This window comes from Aphelocoma coerulescens, chromosome 5 (genome assembly GCF_041296385.1).
Source record: "Aphelocoma coerulescens isolate FSJ_1873_10779 chromosome 5, UR_Acoe_1.0, whole genome shotgun sequence".
Lineage (NCBI taxonomy): Eukaryota > Metazoa > Chordata > Aves > Passeriformes > Corvidae > Aphelocoma > Aphelocoma coerulescens.
In genome coordinates, this window is record NC_091019.1 from 63,481,282 (window position 1) to 63,504,043 (window position 22,762).

The window sequence follows — 22,762 nt, forward strand, 5'->3', positions numbered from 1 at the left end:
AAGCCAGTACAAAGTAAGGCTTTGGATGCAGAAGTCTCTGTATAATTTAGACATCCTTCTTATCAACACAACTGCACATTTCAAACCAAAGCCCCTGGCTGCACACCAGTTACCATTATCTAGCAATCTTTGGGGTTTGTTTAGTTTTGTGGGGTTTTTTCCCCACCCTATCTATTTATTCCTTATTTATACCTCTATTTAATATGGTACCTTTTCATTCTCCCTCTTGCTATGAGCAATCCCACAAAAAGACAGGTCAATGGCAAGAAAAACAAGTGTCTGAGAAGTTTTTGCTACACTATCAATGCTGTCTTACAGACAGATACTGGAAACATGCAATTCCAAGCCTCACCACTTTATAAGGAATAGTCAGTACACCTCCTGCCTGCTGTGTTAAATCTCATGAATAGGAAGTTTCATCAATTTCCATCAATACACAGCAGAAGCAAGCTGAAATGCTATGAGGCTACTACAAGCTTTGCCTGAGAAAAATCTACTCTTCAGTTTAGATAAAACCACTTGACGAAAATTTCCTTGAAGAGAAGGAAAGCAAAGTTACCAATTCCCCCTGACTCCAAAGAGCAGAGCCCAGGTAGCTGCAGGCTGGAATCCCAGCAAGGAACAAGTTTATTTGTACGTGGTCAAAGTGCAAAACACTGCTCTATAATTAAAACTACTTGAAACAGTCTTTGTCCACTAGGGAAGTCAGTAGGGGGAAAGAAGAAAGTTTCAAGTGTTGTACATAGCAGTATGGTAATTTTGGCATACTTATAAAATTAATTAAGCTGGATAAGATGAGCTTTAAGGTTCCTCCATCTTCAGAGTAAATACTACTGTGGTATGCTCCATATGCTCCACTACTGAATTATCTTAATGGCTTAGAACACTTGTACACACAAAACAACTAACTTTTCCCCCTCCAAGAATCTCAAACTACTAAATTTTCACAAATAATCATTTTAGGGGACAAATGGCTGGTGATTGGCAACAGGTAACTTGACTGAAGAAAAGCAACCAGAACCTGATACTTGACACTAGAACTAAACTACTTCTTTTTATTTATTATCTCCAAAATTGGAAACTCTACCCATTTATTTAAAGCTAGACCAGGAGAGGGATAAACCAAGCAAACTATTCATAAACTAGATGACATATACCAGGTTTTCATCCTTAAAAGATAAAATGTTATAAATACTGAAGGTTAATTAAAACACCCTCAGTAAAACACACTAAACTCAAATTAAGACACATAAGGAGATCATGACAATCAAGAGTAACAATTTATACTGTGGACACGTGCAAAGCACCTGCAACTGCCAGTGTAGCTGCACAGCTTGGAGCAAAACAACTTTGCAGAACAACAAACTGTAAAAGAACAGCATAAACAGAAAGATTTCCTTATCTAAATAAGTGATCACTTTATTAAGTTTCAATGGAGAAAGGATAGAACCATTTGTCATACAAAAATATCAATTATTTGAGTTACTAAGGTGGAGCCAAGTGAGGAGTCTCCAATTAATCATGATGCTTGAAGTATTTTGTAATTGTAGCTACTTCAAACTTGCTTCTCCTCTAGGGAAAACACTTGACTGTGCCTTACTGAAAGGGCAATCAAAAACTCACACTGATAAACTCAGCACCTTTAAAGATATAAGCTTTTCTCAAACTAAATAGGGCTTGTGGTTTCCATTTCACTCTTCAGAAAAATCTGCTACACCAAAGTACTGTTCATACTTGTGTCGCCCTGTGCATGACTTTTTAATTCTAGTCCTAGAGGGTTTAAGGGAATGTCTTTCCAAAGCACAGTGTCAAATATTAAGGATTCTGTAAATATAAGCAGTAAGGCAGATGGCACAGTTTTTGGCTATGAGATATTTTGAAGCTGTGATAACAGGAGTGTCAGAAGAACTTAATATACTCTAAGCTGCAAATTCATTCCTCTTTTTAATCTCATCCAGAAGCAAGGCTGTTTAGTTAAAATGCCTAGAACTAACAATCAAACTAAAAACTTTTAAATTAACACCGAATAACTTGTATTAATTACTTCATTCCTTCAACAGGTTATTGCTACAACTCCAGATTCTTCAAAAGCACAAACCCTAAAGGTTATATTCTATAAGGAAGAATCCACTGGGCAGGGAGACAGCAGGAAACAGGAACAGAAGACAAGGAGACATCTCCCCATACACACACACAGTGAAGTCATCAAAGGATGTGTTTACAGTGTCATGATACTCATCTCAAAAGAGGAAATTACAGTCTTGTCTTTCCAAAGAAACAAGTGTAAAAAAGCAGAAACCCTTTAGGTCCTACCATTGCCTCATCCTGTGGTGGGCAGGGGCTTGTTGGGGAAACAAGGGTGCAGCAGCTGATTTCTGGGAAGGGAAGGATACAAACTAGCCAGGGAACTGCTCGCTGCTGCCGAACAGGCAACAGAACAGCGCGGCAATGAAGGGAAGAAAAGCGACATTTCTGCCGGGCAGAGCCCTTTCTTCCAAACATGTTCCTTAATGAGGAACACTGACAGAAGGGGAAAAGAGATGAGTAAGCAGCACAACCTGGAGGAACAGTCTCTGCCATAATGCTTGGTCTAGTCCCAAGAACACAGTCCAATATGCTCCATACAGAGCATATTGAAACAGTGACAATAAAATGGAAATTTTCAGAATTTCGCTGCACCCCAACCTTGTCTATGATAATAGGAAAGAAACAGAATTGGTTTTTTCCTGTTTGTGAAAATCTACACAACCCTAATCTATGACAGGAAAATAAAAACAAACTTCCCACCAGTAAGCAATGCAACACGTCCCAAGAGTTAAAAAAAAAAAAATTGACTAAAAGTTGAGTACCTCAAAAATGCAGTAAAATGTGCAACTTTAAACTCACTATTGATGAGCTGGTATCTTCCATTTCCTGTCTGCATCAGACTCATATATACCATCAGCAAAAATATACTAACCCTGTCTTTACAATAAGTCTGTCTCAACATTAGTTTTCATGTATTTAAATACATAATATTAACAAGTCAACTATCAAAATCATTTTTAGGAACTTGAAAAAGCTTGTCACAAAATACTGCAGATCAGTTTGACTACATCTTATTTAGAAATATATATATAGATATATTATAAATAGATTTAAGAGAAAAAAAAAAGGAGACAGAAAAAGGAGAACAGAGCAGAACTCTAGAGAGAACATCCTCATAGTAGTTACAAGATGACTTCCACACAGAGCCACCAGTGTTAACCAGGACAAGGCAGCTCTGTGACACACAAGTGCACAGGGAAAACAACCCTCAAGGCTGCATCTTGCAAACTTCAAATCCAACAAGTTGTGTTACTGCTGCTGCCCAAACCAGGAGAGATTCTACACTGCACTGCAAGGAAACAATTTTGTCTCGTTCCCCAACCCAGTTCAGAAACTTTTAAGTCACCAAGACAATGAAATGAAAGTACATACCACAAATTATAGGTGCTCCAGTGTCACTGTGCACACTGAATTATTCTCACTGGCTGCCTGGCAAAGTAGCAATTTATGAACTACATGAGATGCTATCTATGAGTATCTCGACAAATGTGTGCAGATTTTGCAGATATTTGGGTTTCACCTGTGGAAACAATATAGAAAGAACCAAGAGCTGTGCAGTGCTTGCTGAATGACCTTGTAGACAAGGGCTGTACTACTGATTCATCTGTAAAAGGGCCTAAGAATAAGTACTGCACTGTATTGTGCTACTGAGAGACTACACGACTCAAATTTACTATTTTTTAAACGATTTTAAATGAGCCCCAGTTCCTGTTACAATTATGTATTTGAAATATACCAGAAATCAGGGAACTTTGAGAGGCCTTTGAGTCTACTCGTAGAAAACTATCACCTCACAGACAAAAGCCTGCTGTCCGAACCTGCTTTATCTGAAATGTTAATCTTACTATTGTTACACATAAAGAGATTAGAGAAAAAAAATCTACCCACCTCCTTGCTTTCCCTACAGTATTGTTTGTACACAATTCTTAAATATTTTTAACACTCAGTTCACATTGTAACAAAGGTGGTTTTATAACCAAGGGTTCAATTCTGTTGATTTGTAACAAAGTTCTACTGTCAAAATACTATTTTTCAGGACAAAATCTTGCTCCTCTACCCACCTGTTAGCACAAAACATGGTGCTGGTATTTTTTTCCTAGATTCTCCAGAAAGCAACCAACAGCCACTGCACCATTTTAATGTGCCACAGGTGCACTTAAAACAACACATCCCATGGAAAGGCTCTGGGCAAATTTTGAGGGGTTTCCTCAAAATCCACGCAGGCAAATTTTAAAGACAAAAAGAACAAATTTATGGTGGGTCATGGTGGTAGAGAACACCAGTGGAGACAACTGGACAGTTCCTCCCTGCCACACCTGTGGTTTTGGATTCCTGGATGACACATGCACAGCCCAGAGATGATGCTTCTGCCACGTGGAACTCACCAGGATGCTGGGAACTGGTCAGACCAGCCCTGCAGACATGACCAGAGCCTGGCACACAGCACAAGACATGGACTGGTCAAGGTTTGAAAGGACAAACAAACAGGTCTCTGGCATGATGGACTCAGCTGCCTGTGGAGGCACTGAGAGCTTCCATCACCCTTGGAAAAGAGCTTATAGTTGTACTGTACCCAGAACCAAGCCTATTTTTCTTCTTAGCACAAATATCTCCACAAAGCATCAAAAAACCCCCTTCTTTTAAAAATAGGAAAATTTGACTATAAATAGCTCCTGTTAGCAACCCTGCTCCTGAAGTCCTGGGACATCAATGTTGGCTCATTTGCTGATAAATATCCTCAGAATTTTGAACTGGAATTTTCAAAATCCATGGAACATGAAAGATGACTAAAACAAAATCCTCAGTATCTTTCATTTCCGTGACCAAACCCCAGTAACCTGAAGTGATGCAGTTGCTGGCTGAGACTGTGCTTCATTCCCAGAACAAGCACTCAGGTCTCTTAACTCCTCTCAGAACACACTCAGCACTTCCTGGAAACTGCCACCAGCATTACATGAGAGGAAGAAGCCACCAGCAGAGCTGTGGGGTTCACTGAGGTGCCTCAGAAGTGTGTCTGAAAGGCAGAAATCTCAAAAAGTAAGGAATCCCATTCCCTTTCACTCTAAACAGTACATAAAACCCTAGTAACTGACAGCAAGGTCTGCTAGAAACTGCAAAGGCCTCTCACTGTTTTGAGAGTCCCTATTTCCTATTCATTTCAGAGGAAACATTACTGAAAGTTAATACAGGTTTTTGTTTCTTTCTTTAGAAATACTTTTCCGTTATTTTACCTACCAAAGTACAAGGCTCAGTGTATTTGATCTGTTTTTGTTGAATCTTGTTTGAAGTTGCAGAAATTATTATATTACATAGTAAGAGACCTAAGCACATACAGATTATTGACCTGAGTTTTGTCAAAGGAGAGGTGACATGGGGCAATATAAACCAGGCCATTCTAACAGCAACTCTTGGATGCTTGCTCAAATGAAATACTGTTTCTCACTTTTATACAGATACTACATCACTTCTAGTTCTGTGCAGAAGTGATACAAAAGTGTTTCCTCAAAGAACATCTACGTCAGGATTTCTGTTTTGTGAAATTCTGATAATGCTTGTAAGACTCCAGGCAGAGTGTGAGAGAAGGAAAATACAACTATGCACTTTGTAAGGTGTGGTCTGGGTTGTGGTTTCTTTGTTTTTCAGTCATTTCAGAAATTTTTTCAGTATTTACCTGAAGCATTTTACAAGTTAACAGAGAAACAGGTGGATGGTACACTCAGTAAACTGTAACTCAAACCTTGTTCAGCTAAAAGCAGATCTGACAAACCATTTTAATTCTATGCAATTATCACCTAACAATATATTCAGCACTTCAAAAGCATCAATGCAGCACTTTGTAATTTGTAAATTAAGGAAGTTCTGTTTAGATAACTGCATTCTAAAGACAAACATCATCAAATCATTGAATCACTTTAGTAAGATCATCAGCTCCAGCTGAGCCATTTCTTAACCAAAGAACTTAAACCCCTATTAGTGTCACACCACCTTGGATTTGAGGGCTGCCTTGTGCAGTGGCATTTCCCAGACACTGTTAAACTTCCACTCCAAACAGCTTTTGCTTCTTCACCTGCTTACACTGAAAAGCTGAATTTCAAAGGTAATTTCAAAAATATTTCCAAATCACAGCTGAAAAGTTCCATAGGACTACATGGCTAAATTAACATCATTATCATATAAAAAGAGGTCAAAAAGTGACTCTGTTGAAGCTACAATAAAAATAAATCTTTGTTTATTCTGGCACATGAACACCATTAATAGACAGGAGATACTGTTAAAATACACAAACTGATCATAACTGTGACTCTTACATTATAGTGGTGGCAAAGTAGCCTATTATAGCAAGATCAGCATTTCCACTGGTTCAATTTATTGACCAGAGCAAAGTGGTTTCAGGTGACTTTTCTACTTTAGAGCCCTACATGAAACAGATAACCTGATATGCAAAAGTGAACATCATCACTTCTCATTAGACATGCAGGCAGTTTGTTTTGGTGCATTTTTTTGCACATCTGTACTTAATACTCTGAAAATGTTTGCCTGTATATATTACTGGTTTCACCAGCCAGAGATCAGTTTGCTTTTAGATCACTTAGAAAGAGATGTTAGATAACATAGAAAATAAATAGTAAGGGAAAAGCACAAACGACTGAAATACAAGCTTTCCATCTCAAAACGTTCAGGAAGGCATTTTGTAAACCTGAAGTCTGTTAAATCCACTTCCCTCTCAGCTCTTCAGCTGTGACTGCATCAGTCAGGAAGGCTGTGGAGCAGCACACCCACCAGCTATGAAAAAAACAACCAATTCAACTGTATGCTTTACCAGCAACATAAATATACACCTCATATCTATCCAAAACTTTCTGCAAAGACACAATGGAAGGAGCAGGCAAAAGATAAGGCTTACTTTTCACATGTCAGTATTCCTGTACTCAACCTAGAACACTTTCCCAATTTTAACTGCAAAAGAACCATGACACAAACTTGATGATCTGCTTACTCTGGTCAATGTTACCCATGCTTTCAATTCCAACAAGCAACCCACCACACAGAACTAACAAATATGTGCTTAATATCTAAATCCAACACGTTACAATTGTATTTTCATAGTTGAAGTGCCATGTTACAGCTCTGCATGTTCACTTACCATAAGATTATTTAAATCCCCCCCTGAGCTCCAAATTTTTACAAAATCCTAGCAGTCTTAACACATTTGCATATGGAAAACATGTTTTATTTTCTCCATTCTGCCTGTCAAAAAATATTTTTTGGGGAAAGAAAATTACAGCAGTTAATTAATCCATTGGTTCAAGTTTCTAAGGAACTGCACTTTAATAAATGTAAGAAGTAAAAATCATGGCATGCATGATTTATCTCTTACATTATTGGGGAGAGTTCAACAAGTTGTTAAATGTAAACAACAATCCACTAATACAGGGCAGAGCATTTATTCACTGTTCATATTTCCTGCTCATCAAGTGTAGATTTTTTTGGCAGAAGTGCACTGCTCAAAAGAAAAGGGAAAAAAAAGAAAACCCGGACAAAACTCATCCCCCAAACGGGATTTAAAGTTCACGTGTCAAATATAAGATGACAAATATGTCCTCTGGCCCAAATTCAAAGAGAATTAGCTGAAAGTGCTACTTGAAAACTGAAATAAGTTTGGAGCTCTAAAACTAAAATGCTAATTCATAAACAATGAAATTGTTAGTGCAAGACTGTGTTTCTTACCACTTCTGTACCAGAATGGTGAACCTCTGAAAAACTGTAAAGAGAAGTTAAAGGTCCAGCGTTCTACCTCGAGTATGTCACATCATAGTACTAAACTGATTTTAAAGCTTCTGCACTCCAAAGTAATCCTGCCTTTCATCCCTGACCTGACAGCCAATACAATTTTACAGCAATTTTATAATCCTGAAGAAGAAGGCAAAGAACAGTGAGCTTTGTCAACCAGCTCAGAGTTAAAGCACTCACTAACAATAATAATCATGAAGTGATAAATCCTTCCAAATTATCCACAGAGCTTTATGCTGATCCCACCAACGACAACATAACCTCACCTACTGCAAAGGAATGCTGAATTACTGAAAATAGCTTATTTAAATCTTAAAAAGGGGTTAATGAACCAAAATAATTAAGAGTTCGTGGGACAGAGGACTCCTCAAGAGAGGATGGAAGAATATGAAGTAAAGCTGAATACATTTGGTACACAAGGCAGCTAATGAGAAACACAGAGTTTAAATTTACAAGTACTAATCTCCAAAGCAATACCCAAGAGTAGCATGTACAGGACAATTAACAGGAGCATGTTCCTTCCAGGCAACTATTAGGGAATATAAGGCTCCACTGCTGTAAGAAAGTCGTGCAAAAGAAGGATGGGTGCTTGCAAAGCTCTCTGATTCAAATACTGTCCTTTTTTATTTGCTTATCTACTGTAACTTGAAAGTTGCTGACTTTTGTCATTCTGTTTTAAAGCTGTTTCAGAAAAACCTGGAGATCAGAATTATTTAAAATAAGGAAATGGATCTTACAATGAATTCCTGTTCAACACTGACAGTTCGCTGACCCTACATTCTGAACTTTCTATTTCAATAACTGAACACCACATGAGCCTCCAACATAAGGAGAAGAGTAGTTTACTATTTCACTTTAGATCATTATTTGAAAATTTTATTAAAGGAAACAGCTATTCACATTATAAATGAATGTCTCCTCTTTTCTTTTTATTGTGTGGTATGTTAATTCTCCTCTTAAAAAGAAATAGATTCTGCCTTCTGTTGATACAATCCATGCTTTCCTTGTGTACAACCCTGCACACAGTGCAAGGAGGCTCATATTTCAGTCATTCATTTCATGCCACAAGTTTTCAACTGGAAGAATGATTTTACAAGGTTTATGTCTTAAAATCTGCAAAAATTATTCTGAATTTCAGTGAGTGCAACTGCCATCATTACAGGTACATTGTGTCAAATAAAACTTCATTATTCAGCCCTGCAATTACCCATGCTAAAGCCTCCCTGAACATCAATTAATTATTATCCTATTTGAAATGGAAAAGGAATCAAGATGTGGACGACTTTAAAAAAAGTCTCCTCCAAAAACTATCTCAAATCGTGCAATACAAGATGTAATTACTGACATTGTTACCTATAATAAGAAATATATTGTTCAAAGATTACAGCCCATAAATGAAACATGGCCACTCACCTACAGTGTACCAACTGGCATCTGTCAGCTTGCTGATAACAGCTTCCTGAAAGGATCCATCGGGCATTTTGGTTTCAACCATTGCTCCAACCTGCAACAAGGAGCAGCTCAAGGTTACATGGAAGCCCTCACCCAGAAAATTGAGAAAAACACATTGATTCTCCCAGCAAGCCAGATTTACTTTTTAAGACTCAGTTTAGCCAAATGCTGCTTTGAAAGTTTAATTACTCAGCAGGTAAGAACAAAGGTCCATCAGCAGGAAGGCTGAACTGCAAGTAGACACTAAAGCACTAAGAAACTCAGAACATTTAATTCCAGCATGACTTTGACATCTCAAGAAACAGAAGGCCAATAAAAAACAAATATCCAAAGTTATTAATTCATTATGGATAATCATTCAATTTCTACTATTTCTTATCCTTTAAATACAGTTCTGCTGTCAGCTAGATCAGAATTTCAGTAGCAGCCTTGGTGTTCCCGTAGGAGCTACAGGGAAAAGACAAATACAAGAAAGATGACCTTCTCTGGAGAGCTCTATTTGCATTCAGTGTGTGTAACACAGCTCTGCATTTTAGCACACAACTGTTACACAGAATGAAAATACAAACAAACACATTTTTATATAAAATACATCAACTATTCTAAAACACTGAGTAATTGTATTTACTCTTGTCTAATGGGCTTGAACCAACACGCAAGTTGCTAATTACTTCTGAGAAGTTTCGACATTTCATTATTTAGAAGAACTTCTGCATCTTATGAGAAGATACAAAAATCCCTGTGCAGGCAAAACTGTGGATCAAGTACACTACACAGAAAAGCATAAATAGCCCACAAAGCTACAAAAATTAAGACTAATTCCTCCAAATCTATCTCATCTAAAGAGATGAGCCTCCTTCTGTTGACTTCAATCCTGAAGAACAGGTACCCACCTAAACAACATCAAAATTAAGGAGTTTTAGAAATTTATGTGATTACCAAAAGAAGGCAATATACATATGCAATATACATACTCTTAGAGGTCCTTTCACTTGGTCATCTTGCACTAACTGAGTTGAGTTATCCCCCTTCAAGACCACCTGAAAGATATTCATGAACTTGTTAATATGCATCTGATTTCTTAATAGCACACAAAAAGCATAATAAAATGTATACATATAAAGACATTATTACCCACATTAAGATTATCAATTAAACAGACTCAAATGTTACTGAACAGAAAACATTTGGCATGGCCAGCTTTACTGACAGGAAGCCCCAGACACCACATTTAAATTTTAATCTGAAACACCATAATTAAAGAACAGGGAAAATCAAACACCAGTCATTCCAAAGCAAAGAAAATACATTTTCAGGTGAGTTTAGAATTTGACACAACCCAGGCCAAACCTGGAATTGGGCTTCCAGACGAGAAGATTAAGCAGGGATTTTTCTTCTCTCTGATTCAATTGCAGCATTTCAACAAAGTGTTGACAACACTTTGAATACTAAACTACAACTAAAAAAAAAACCTCTCTTTATTAAATATGTATCAAAAAATCACCAAACTGGCTGCAATATCAGCATTTCTTCTGCCTTGAGCAAGGGAAAGTCGTTATGGCAAAGATGTGGAACACTACAAATGTGATGAAAATAAGAATCAGTTACAGCATAACTAAACTCTGCTTCTCCCTTTAAAATCCTGCATTCTAGAAGGGAACAGTGAGGAGACAGAGTGAACATCAGCCTATGCAGTTTAAGTTTAAAAATTCCAAAATTTCTGTTTGCTTTCAGGAACCACAAGTTCCAGGAGCTTGCTCTGATAACAATGTCCAGTTTTCTGGCTCCCCCAGTTATCCTCCAAGCAGACTACACTGTAGCTGTATTTATAAACACAACACCAGGGGCATGCCAAAACAGCATCGGTATTAACACACATTCAGGTTAAAAATGCACTTTATTCTGATATAAAATTTAAAATAAAAATTGCATAGGGATGAATACAGGTTGTCCTCCTGTTCAGGAAAAGGCTACCGGACGTTTTGGACTCTCTGCACTCTTGGCAAGTGTGCCAGGGTGTGCCTACACACTCTTAATTACAGCATCAGGCTTAGCTTGTTAAAACTTCTATTGTTATAATATAATTGAGATCCAGCGACAGGAATTTCCGCCAAGTCACAGCAGCCTCATGTAATTCCAAATCTTATCGTGGAGTAATAAAACAACTGATTCTAATGAGAAAAAGAAACTCCTACCTATTAACAGGCTAAATACTCTACCAGACCAAAGATGCAGACAAAATCAAGCTTGTCAGACCTGCACACTGCTTCCTACAGAGCTTCTCATTAACACAGATTTCAAAGAACACCACAAGTTTCCCTAAGTACTCATTAAGAACAGGGAAAAGACTCCAATATCTGAATTACTTCTTTCTAATGATGAAAAGCCCTCTGATAAAGTGATATGATCTATATATGTAACTGAAGAGGCTGATGGCTTGTCCTACTCGATCTAAGCATTAAAGCACACAAAAGCTTGAATGTATAGTTACAAAAAGCAGCTTTCACCTCAATTTGTGGGGGATTTTGGGTCAGTAATCCTTTATTTACGTATCTTGGACAGCAGACACTAAAGTAGGAAGTGGGAAGATTTTGACAAGACAAAGCAGAACAACAACTTCTATATTTACTTTAACTTGTATTTAACTACATTTTGTTCTTGTTCTCACATACTAGCATTTACAACAGTATTGCAACACCAAAATGACAACTTTCTCTTTTGGTTGTTTTGGCGAAAGCCCTCTAAATGTGAATGAATACTATGTGCCAATACTATCCATGCACAGAAATTCAGCTACAGCCAGGGTACACTGCTTTAGAAGCTGCAGCAAGATTCTCAGAACTTAAATATTACCCTGGGCATTGCTAAAACCTGGTCTAAGAAACAAGTTATTGCCATCTCTCTTGCTGTTGACTTATTTTGGCATTGCCTCTTAAGTTCCAAACTGTGAGAGTGTCAGTCGGTATGAAACGGAACTTTTGCTTCCGAAGAGGTTGCTCTTATTCCTCATTATTCATGTAAAGCCATAATCCTCTATTTGTGACCTCAAAATTTACTGCTGGGAAACCGATGCATTTGAAAACAGAAGACAAATGCAGTCAGGAAATTAGGAGCAAGAAAGCTCATTTTTGTTCCAGCATCCTACTAAAAATTATAACTAAAAAACAACTTGCCCCTCAAAATAAAGCAAAAAAAAAAAAAATCACCCCCAAACCAAACAACAAAATATTAAAAAAACCTCCCACTTAGGTGTTGTTTAAAATTCATACAGTGAAGTGATGGATGTTTTTTAATCTTCAGGACTAGGATCTCCTGTGACAGCCCTTTCAGCACAATGCTTTACTAAAGCCAGCAGCAGCCTCAGCACACTCACCTTGACTTTCACAAGCCTTTTCACCGTCTTAATCTTTGCCTCGCAGAAGGCACCACGGTACTTGGCACTGACATCAGTCCCCACTGTCAGGTAGGCAGGCTCATCTGCTGCCTGGAGGGAAACAAAAACAAACTTTAGCTCTTATTTATAGCTACAGCTGCATCATTATACATTTAACTTTACACTTAGACTTTCAGACCTGTTGACTTTTAATTGATAAACCGTGACTGTACTTGAGATTGCCATCATAGAGTTTTTCAAAAGGGGAAAAAAAACAAACCAAAAACCCAACAAACAAGTTACAGGAAGTTTTGGTTTGTGACTGATGTTGACACACACCTCCTGTCAATTCATTGTCAGCCTATCCCAGAAATGTTTTTGAGGGTACTCATTGATATTTGGGACATCTCCTTATAAAAAGGGCAACAAAGTAAAGGAGTTACTATTAATTCAAGTGGTTTCTATACAAAAGGAAAACATTTCAACTGTGAGAAGGCAATATAACAGACAGCTGTATTTTTTCAGCCATAAGCAATCCAATGGCACAGATTATTTAAAACGTTTGAGATTGGTGTCATCCCAACACTTACAATTAAGTCTATAACATTCTATATATAGGATTTCTTTCCTGGTGACTAAAAGGAGACCTCTAGAGAAATCTGTTGCAATCTTTCAAACAGCTATTAACAAGTATTTTTCTTTCCTGGAATGCCTTTATCAAAACTTAATTGCCTGTGCATTTTTAAAGAGAAATATCCATCATGTTTTCCTTAATCTGAACTTTAATACTCAACACTTCACTTTACTGTGCTTATTGCAACTGATAAACAAGGACAAATTTCACATTGAAAATGTCTATCAAGACAGGCAATCAGTGCAGAATCTAAAATAAAATAGGATATGTATAGGGATTTTTTTTTTTAACTAGATACTTCCTTCAACTCTGAAGGGAAAAGTTTTGTAAATTATACTGCAATTGTTGAGCCTTTGTACTGAGCAAACCGGCAACAGCAAAGGCGGGACAAAAGCTGTGGTTTTACAAACTTGCCATAGCAGCTGCTGATACAGGAAGCGTTTAAAGACGGGAGCCCGAAGGACAACAACAACAACTCAGAGGCGATGAGGATGTTCCGAGCGCTCCTGCACGGCGGTGAGAGCTTTAAATCACCTGCACCTCGCTGGGGAGCAGGAACAGCACTCACAGCGCGCACCGAACCCCGCGTTCTCCCACTGCTGCCGTGCCCAGACGGAGAGCGATTAAAAATGAAATCTCCAGAGCGGCGGGCGAACAGGGCGGCGATCCCCGCTCCCGCCGGAGCCGCCTACCTTCATCTTTAAGGGTTATGTGAGCGATTCCAGCTCCAGGACTTCTCCTCGCACGGGAAACACTGCAAAACAAGAGCGGGGGAGGCTGAGGGCTGAGCGCGGGGCTCCCCGCGAGGGGTGGCGGGGGGAGCCCGGGGAAGGCGGAGGGAGGGACGGAGGGAAGGAGCCGCCGCCCGTCCCGGCCGCGCCGAGGGAGCGCGGCCGCCGCTTCCCGCCGGGCGGCCCCGCGCTCGGTGTGTGTCACGTCGCCATTTGCTCCGCGGGGCTCAGGGGCCGCCGCCCCCCACCCGCCCCGGCCCCCTCTCAACTTTCCGCGGCCCCGCCGGGCCCCCTCCTCCTCCCGGACTTCTGCCTCCCGCCCCCCGGGGCGGCGCCGCAGCCCCCCGGCCCAGGGAGCGCGGGGGCCGATCCCGGGGATATCGGGACAGAGTTGCGGGGTCCCGGTCCCGGGGGTCCCGGTCCCTGAGGGGGGCTGCGCGCGCGCCTGTGCGCTCCCCCAGGGCGGGGGAGGGGGGGCGGGGGGGGGTTTAAAGCGCAGCTCCCGGAGCCGCTCCGCGTCCCCTCCCCCGGGACGGCGGCGCGGCAGCCGCAACTCTGCCACCGCCGCCTCCTCTTCCTCCTTCTCTTCCTCCTCCTCCTTTCCCTCCTCTTCCTCGCGCGTCCCTTCCTACCTGTGAACTCCTCGTTCCGCAGCCCCCGCGCCGCCCGGGCCCCTCCGCAGACGGCGGCGGCCCCGGCTGAGCGCGGCCCCCGCTCCGCCCCCCCCCCCTCTCCCGCCCCCCTCCCCCCCCCCGCGCGCGCGGACCCGCCCCGCGCCGCAGCGCGAGCCCCAATAAACAAGCGGCGGGAGCGGGGCCGCTCCCATTGGCCGCCGCCCCGACGCCCCGCGCGCATTGGGCCGCCGCGGACAGCACCCCCATTGGGCCGCGGCGCGGCCCCGGGCGCACGTGATTGGTGGGCGGCGGAGACCGGAAGGGCAACGGCGCGATGTGATTGGCTCGGGGAGGGATGGGCGGGAGGGAGGGGGAAGGACGGGGCGGGGGCGGGACGGTGGCGGTGGCGGTGGCGGAGGGGGCGGAGCCGGCGCGCGCGGCGCGCAGGCGCGGCGGCCGCGGCGTCGCAGGCGCCATTTTGTGCGCGGCGCTTTCCCATTTTAGGCCGCGGGAAGAGGGAGGAGCGGGAGTGCCCGGTGATCGGCGGAGGGAGCGGCCGGGAGGCTCATCCGGAGGTCCGCTGAGGCGGTACCGCGTCTCTTCCCGGCGGTATGACCCAGTCGCTGGGTGCTGGTGGCGACCCCGCTCGCGGCGGCGATGGCGTAGGAGCGGGCCCGGCCGGACCCGGAAGTGGAGCTGCCGCCATGGAGGCGCCGGGACCGCCCGCCGTGAGGGCGCGGAGCCGCCGGGGCGGCCCGAGCGCCCCGCAGAGACACACCCGGGGTGCAGGTAGGGGCTGCCGGCCCGCGCCGCCTTCCCGCGGGGGAGGGCGCAGCTCCGCCGCCTTTCATCATCCCCGTGACGCGTGTGGGGAGGGAACGCGGCCGGCTCTCGCTGCCTGGGCGCTTCCGCACGGTTCCCTCTGCAGGAAGACGCAGCAAGGACCGGGATGACCAGTGTGGGGAAGGCTGAGGGCTTTTTTTGGGAGGCGTGTGGGTGTGTTTTAGTGGTGTCTGGGCCTGGACCTGCAGCTTGGACGATGCAGAGGTCCTCTGAGAGAGTTTGGTCTTAGAGAAGAGCTTTGACCTGAATAAGTGGGAGTTACTGACTGAAGCCTATGATAAAAACATATATTTTAACGTTAGTTTCACATTTTCGTTCATTATACAAAATTTGCTCTATAGTTTATGGTAATACAGATGCGTAATTTTTATTCCCAAGTAACGGCCTCACAATTTTTACTCCAGAGTGATGAGCAGCTGTTTGACAGTGCTCAGTCTGAGCTACAAGACTTCCCTCAGGGTTGTCTAAAGCAACAGCGGGGGAACCATTGTGTTAATTTGACACAAATAGATGGTTACTTTGGCATTCCCCATGTAAGTTTTGCTTTGGAGGTGGCTTTTGTATTTTTTTTATTAAATCGATGCTTTTGAAAGCAGCAAGGGACTCTGGGGAGTTCAGTGAGAAGAGGTGTGGGGTACAGGTAAGCTCTGAAGGCTTAATAAGGCACAAAGTACACGAGGCTTGTTTGGAATTGACTCTGGGCGAGGTCTGACATGGAGGAAAGGTCTGGAATTTTGGTGTTTAGATCTGGGTTGTAAATATAAATATGGGTGAGGATCTCTACAGAATGTCTAAAGGTTGAGGCATTTCGTGCTGAGGGGCTTTGATTCTTTGCTGTAGTTCTGCTTTATGCAGTGGATAGACTGGTGAGTATATGAAGCTTACAAATGACCTGGAGAGGGACTTTGGACAAGGGCATGGAGTGACAGCACAAGGGAGGACGGCTTCACACTGGCACAGAACAGGTTGAGCTTGGATATGAGGAAGAAATTCCTGCCTGTGAGGGAGGTGAGGCCCTGGCACAGGTTGCCCACAGAAGCTGTGGCTGCCCCATCCCTGGCAGTGTTCCAGGCCAGGTTGGATGGGGCTTGGAGCAACCTGGGACAGTGGAAGGTGTCCCTGCCCATGGCAGGGGGTTTGGAATTGGATAATGTTTTTAAGGTTCATTCCAACCCAAACCCTTCTCTGAATCTATAATTTAGAATTTATTATGCCTGACCCAAATGTTAACAAAACTTCCAAAATTATATTTGAATGTGAACTTCTGATCTTTCTTGGGAATACGTTGGTGAAATCCTGGCTTAGATTGTGAGCGTTCCTGAGGCACGGTTTGTATCTCTGTACTGAGTGTAGAACCATTCAATAAACAACAGTTTGTGACCAAACTAATCAAGTCTTGTTTCTGATTTCTAGCATAAAAATCCTGCCCCCGTGGATGTATCTGTTACAGCCAGCACAATTAGGAGGTCCATGGCACATCGCCCACGGAGCTGCTGTGAGCAAAAGGACTTTATTTCTGTATAGCCAGTGAGCAGGAGAGGTGACTTGTTCTTTTATGGTATTTTAAGCACCTAAGAATGCCCAGTGGGCAACTCAGTGCAGCCCAAATGTTCTCACACAGCTTAGGGATGATGTCTGGTGTCATGGAATGAGAATGCTGTGCTTCTGGCAAGGCAGGAAAAGGGTCTAATTTTGCTTTAAATGTCTTATCATTGGAATATGAACTTCAGGACTCAAGAGTTACTCCATGATACTGACATTTTTCGTCCTAAATGCCAGTGTTAAGCAGCCCTGAAACTTGAAGCCATCCTGGCTGTGCTGGATCCTTGCATCTGTGCCCCATCCCCCTGTGCAAACCCTTATAGGGAAACTGTGGAAATGAGTGGAAGAAATGAGCAGTGGAGGTCACTTTGGTGAGCCTTTTTATCATGGCCTGTTGTGTTAACTGCACAAAGTTAACAGTAGAGAAGCTCTAGAGTGGGACATTCACAGTAAGTCATTTTAGTATCTGATCTCTCTGTAAACAGACATGCTGTGAGGTAGAAACATTTCATTTTTTAGATCATTGTTCAAAGCAGCAGTACTTGTGTTATCTCTACTTTGTTAGTACCAAAGGTTTTGTAGATGCAGCACAGGAGATTTGCCTGGGGAAATGCATTTGAGTCTTAGCTTGAGCAAATTAAAGGCTTCTTAATTTAAAAGCAATTAAAAGCATTAAGGCACTCTAAACTGACACTGGTGGAATTCTAAGTGATGGCTGTAAGTAAATTAGTAAAAACAGTACACTTAAACACTTGAAAATGTGTGTGGTGTATTAGTTGCAGAATGTACAGAAATCTTGCCCGAAGTCTTCCATACATGCAGCACTTGATAAGAAAAAGCAAATTTAGGAATGTCTGTATCTTACAGTTCTCTTTATAAGAAGAGCAGAATAAGTAACTGTTGAATGTATCACGTGGCTTCCTTCAGATCAGAGATAAAGTAAGAAGATTCCTGGGATAAGAAAGGTAGTTTTATTCTGTTCACTAATCACATACTGCTCTTGACATACTTCATTTTTTGTAGCTAAAAGAACTCAGAATACATGTACAGTTACAGCCAAAATACTGTAGAAATATTAAAAATACTGGATCCTATTCCAACACCGAGCTCCTTTCTATGTGAAGTACAGTGCTACTGTGTCATACCTTGCAGGTGTTCAGGAGACTTTTAGCTTTTATTTTTGTCTCCACTCTTTAGTTGTCTTTTCCCCCCTCTTTTTTTTTTTTTAATACTCTTCCCCTTAGTGTTTCTATTCTGTAGTTATATAGGTAACACTTTTGCAGTGGTAGTTCAGATTCTCTGTCTGTGTGGAACTGCAGTATTTCTGTACAAATGAAGGTCACATGCTTCCCATAAATATTTATTATCTAAGTGATTGCAAACTGCTCAGAGGAATGTGGTAAAAAGTTGTGAAGTGCAGGTATAAAGAGAAAAAATCCCAATGAATGTGAAGTTGATAACAAAAATCTTCAGCTAGTAATAGCTGGATTATAAAAATGAAAGATCAAACCTTTCTTGCTCGTGGAGAAAATCGTGCTTCACTGTTAAACTATCAGCATCAAGTTCCTTCATTTTTATAATCATATGTGTGAGAGAGGGAAAATAAAAAAAAAACACCCAACATGAATGAAACCTGTTATTGTTAAATGCTTACATGCAGTTTCCTCAGCTCTGGGACATTCCTGTCCTCAAGTTCAGAAAATGGACATTTAATTATTGGAACATAACTTCATGCTGATTTTAATCATTGCCTTGTGAGGGTTCCCACTGGAGAAGACACAAAGCCTGGCAACCCTCAGGAAGCCTGAATTGATGCATTCAATCCACTGAAGTTCAGTGCTGATTTCTTGAATCTGCTCTGGGTATGTTTTGCAGCAGTGCAGTATCTTCTGGACATGAGTAATGATGAAAATATTTATGATGTAGAGCACTCTGTCAGAAATACTTGTGTGAGAAAAATCTCAGGATTGGGATTTCTATCAGCTCTGCAAAAATAATACTCAATTTGTAGTTGCTCTTCCCAGTAACACCAGTAAAGTGATCCATGCTCAGCTGGCCAAGCTCTTGGCAGCAGCCTCAGTGATCTCCAGGGAGGAGCAGCCCCATCTTTCCTGAATAAACTCTGTCCAGACTTTGTTGTGCTTTGTGGCTGCAGATCTGAGCTGCAATCCCGCGTGTTCCCCAGTGTGTGCAGGAATCAGGGATGCATTAGCTGAGTGTGGTGTTGGCAGCCCAGCACCACGAGAGGAGTTTCAGTTCTCAGCTGATGGAGCTGCTGCTTCCCCCCAGCCCATGAGCTGTGCTATCTATCAGGCAATCTTTTAATGCCAGACTAAAATGTTCCTTGTTTTGAGACTGATTTGGTAACTTTGTGTTTGGACAGAACCAGAGCTGTGTTGTAAGAGGCTATTTTTATTCTTTCTGGTATGTAATTTTATGATAGCTGACATATTTGTATCAAATGTTAATATTGGCGAATTTAGGAACTGTGTGCTTATTGCCAGGATTTACTTAAGCATGAATTCTCAAGCCAGTTTCTGCATGTTTTGGCACGTGCTGTTAAATTATCTGAATATAGATGTTTAATTTCTATTTTGTTATCTAACAAAGGGATGCAGGATATGGAATTTGATTACAAATACACTGAATTTCTTGTATTATTTCTCAGGACTGCAAGTTCACATTGGTGACGATAGTTACAGCTATCCTGGGGAAGTCATGCAGTGTTGCAAAACTACTGCACAGCACTGCAGAGAAGCTGAAGATTTTTGCAGCAGCTTTAATTTAGATGTGGCAAAGGATTCTGTCATCACCTGCAATCAAGTGATCAGTCTGTCTTTCAAAACTTGAAGTAGGTGCTTGAAGTCAAATGGGAATTTAGTTACTGTTCTGGGTTGCACTGTTCATGGCTGCTGAAGGAGAGTGTTCTTACGTATTTTTTGAAATAACACTTTGTCTCTTGATGCCAGCAGTAAAGGTGAAGGACTAGATCTTTAGAACTACCTGTCATTAGTTCTCTTCCAGGCTTTCTGAATAACATTTTTCCTGACAGGCACAAGACACTGGTTAGTGTGTACAGAAATGTATCCTGAAATACAGAGAAATGTACAGGCTGCATCAGTGCATCAACCATTCCAGTGTTGTAAACTTAAATTTTTAAACTCTCTATACTTTTAACTGGCTTCTGAATTATCTCTGCAGCATGCAGCCCTTTTTCCTAGCTTCTGAGATGTAAATCTTATTACTGATGTAAATTCTTTATCTCTGGAAGTTTTGATCTTTCAAGTGGAGAAAAGATGTTTTTTCTACAGGATTGAAGGAGGGGTTTTGTGGGTAAATACACTCAGTTACCCATCTGTAGATCAAATACATTTTATGTTCTTGAAATAAACTTAAATGAAAAACGTTTTAACTTGTACCTGAATCTCTAAATAGTCTGTATTCTTCCTAACAAAGTCAAGTCTCTAGTTTATAATTACTGCTGCTTTAGTAAACTCCCATTTAAATCAAACATATGGGGTAAAACTTGAAAGCAATACCCATGTGGGTTTGGGAGTGGCAATTACTTATTTCATTGCTATGAAAACCAACAGGGGGGAAAAAAAGTCTTTGAAGTTTGCATGTTGTGTTTGAAGAACCTTACTGCAGTCTTTTGAGTAAATTAAGATGCTTAAATAGAAGATATTCCTCCTTAAATATTTAACTTCTAAGATCTACTTTGTTGCAACAGTGTGGTCACTTTTTCAGCCTTTTGTGATACCACACTGGGAGTAAATGTTTACTGAAGAGATGCCGAATGTTACCCATACCTATGAAGTGAGTTGCCGCAGACATTGGAGAGCTGAAATGGGTGCTTCACTTCGGTATAGAGAACTAACTTTGGCTGGATTAATTTGTCTACCTGTGTTAGTAGATACTTGTTTTTCAGCAGTTTGAGTGATCTGTCATGGGCAATCTGAGAACCTTCCCTGTTTATCCTGTAATCTTACCTGTTGATAGTTTATATCTTGGTAGGGTTGTTTTTTTTTTTCCCCACTGCCTCCTTGTAAGACTTTTTGCTGCAACCATGTAACAAAGTACAAGAAGGAAATAAAGCTCTTATGAGCTGTGTTCTCATATACGAGTGTCTGAAAATGCTTGTGCAGGTGGCTTGCAGAGTTTGGATTTTTACTAAAATACATCTTTCTGTACTTGTAGAGATAAAGACAGGGTTCTAATACTGATGCTGAGTCCTTGGGCATGGCCCATCTCTTAGAATAGGGGTGTCTCAGGCTTGCCAGTACTGATAAACTGGTGATTAAAATACTTTATTGTTACAGATGCAGATTATAGAGCAACGTGATCCAACAGGATCAGGACTATGGATTCACAGTCCTTCCTTGTAACCCTCCAGAAGCAGTGTGTGTGTGTCCCTGAAGTCTGTGTGTCCCTGAAGTCTGTGTGTCACTACCAGCCTGCAGCCTGGCACAAAGAGGGAAGCAGCAGCACTGCTGTTTAGCGTGGCTGCTCAGCAAAAGAAAGCTTGTGAGGGCAGTGGTTACATGGCCTTCCTTCCAGGGCTTTTGCTTGTCCAATTTATTTCAATCACTTCAGGTTAATTTACTTTTCAGCCTCAGCTAACAAGACTGTAGTTAGCCAGTATTGATTCTTACTTAAAAGTATTAATGCCCTCAGTCTTTTGAATTCAATGTTTTCAGCTGTAAGTAGCTGCTGTTGGTGAGAATCTACAGTTCAGACAGTGATTAAATTCTGAATTCTTTTCCTGCTCAGCCATCCTTTTCTAAAGCTATTTTTCATTTGTCTGTGTCTTTTGGAGGATATTATTACAGGTGGCTCATTTCCCGGTGGCCAGGGAGTTGGCTGCCCAATCAAGACTTAACCTGTGAATTAATTGGCAGACTGTGTTGTTTGCAGGAGTTTGTACCTTCAGGGATGTGCTTTCCTCTGCAGTGCTCCTGTGTAGTGTCACCTCATTAGCTACAGCTGTAAACAGAGCTCCTGAGAGGAGCTGTGTTGTGTGACATTCAGAACTCTGACAGAGCAAAATACATTGCTTTTTGGTGGGTTTTATTATTCTGGATCAATGGAAGATCTATTTGTGGCAGTGATCTGTCTCCTCCTTGCAAGCAGCACAATAGGGGACTCACTGGTGTGAGGGTAGACATGAGCACTTGGCTGGGGGAGGCAGCTCTTGTTAAGCCAACTGATGGAAAACATACTTAGCTACATTTTGGTTCTGCCTCAAACAGCATTTCAAATCTGTTTCTATTCCTGGTGTATATAGGAAAGTGTTTGGGGAAAATAGGCTCTTACTTGGTGGGCTTTGTTGACTGTGGAAACACCTGGGGTTAGAACTGAAACTGAGCTTTAAGCATTCTGCTAGAGTAGCTGATGCTTCCTGTGCTGCTCTTGGCACCTGTTAATGCAGTCTCATGTAATAGGTCTCTGTTCTTTCTGAATTTAATGAAAGGAGCAGATTTCTTGCTTTTCTAAAATCCCAACCAACAAGATAAAATTGAACTTAAAAATTGTTAGGCATCACTTTGGGTGGGTTTGGGGTGTGTGTGTGTGTTTGGAATGCATCAGCTTTTGGGTGAATGTACTATAATTGGACCTACTCTTAATCTGGTGAAATTGGAATCCTAATGACTGATTTTGGATATGCAGACAGTATGTGTACCAAATTATATCTAAT

At 41.6% G+C, this 22,762-nt stretch overlaps 1 protein-coding gene and 1 long non-coding RNA gene across 10 annotated transcripts in view; one reads left to right on the forward strand and one right to left on the reverse strand.

Annotated features, from left to right (window-relative positions):
• The window catches only part of ARID4A (AT-rich interaction domain 4A), a 53,266-nt gene extending 38,480 nt beyond the window's left edge, over positions 1 to 14,786 (reverse strand). For 8 of the 9 annotated variants that reach the window (XR_011151509.1, XR_011151513.1, XR_011151511.1 and 5 more), the window contains exons 1-5: positions 14,701 to 14,786; positions 14,030 to 14,091; positions 12,704 to 12,814; positions 10,305 to 10,370; positions 9,292 to 9,382 (exon numbers count right to left, since the gene is read on the reverse strand). Coding sequence is in view for 3 of the 9 variants with exons in the window: in XM_069018541.1 (XP_068874642.1) it covers positions 9,292 to 9,382; positions 10,305 to 10,370; positions 12,704 to 12,814; positions 14,030 to 14,035 (274 nt within the window). In the remaining 6 variants the exon portion in view is untranslated. Of the gene's footprint in view, positions 1 to 9,291; positions 9,383 to 10,304; positions 10,371 to 12,703; positions 12,815 to 13,747; positions 14,000 to 14,029; positions 14,092 to 14,700 lie in introns of those variants that run through there. The other variant, XM_069018540.1, reaches the window with a different exon arrangement.
• A 346-nt stretch (positions 14,787 to 15,132) lies between these two features.
• LOC138111965 (uncharacterized) lies at positions 15,133 to 20,475 on the forward strand. The gene is made up of 2 exons (XR_011151514.1): positions 15,133 to 15,471; positions 16,939 to 20,475. It is a non-coding gene; the product is annotated as an uncharacterized lncRNA (long non-coding RNA).
• Positions 20,476 to 22,762: the final 2,287 nt, after the last annotated feature.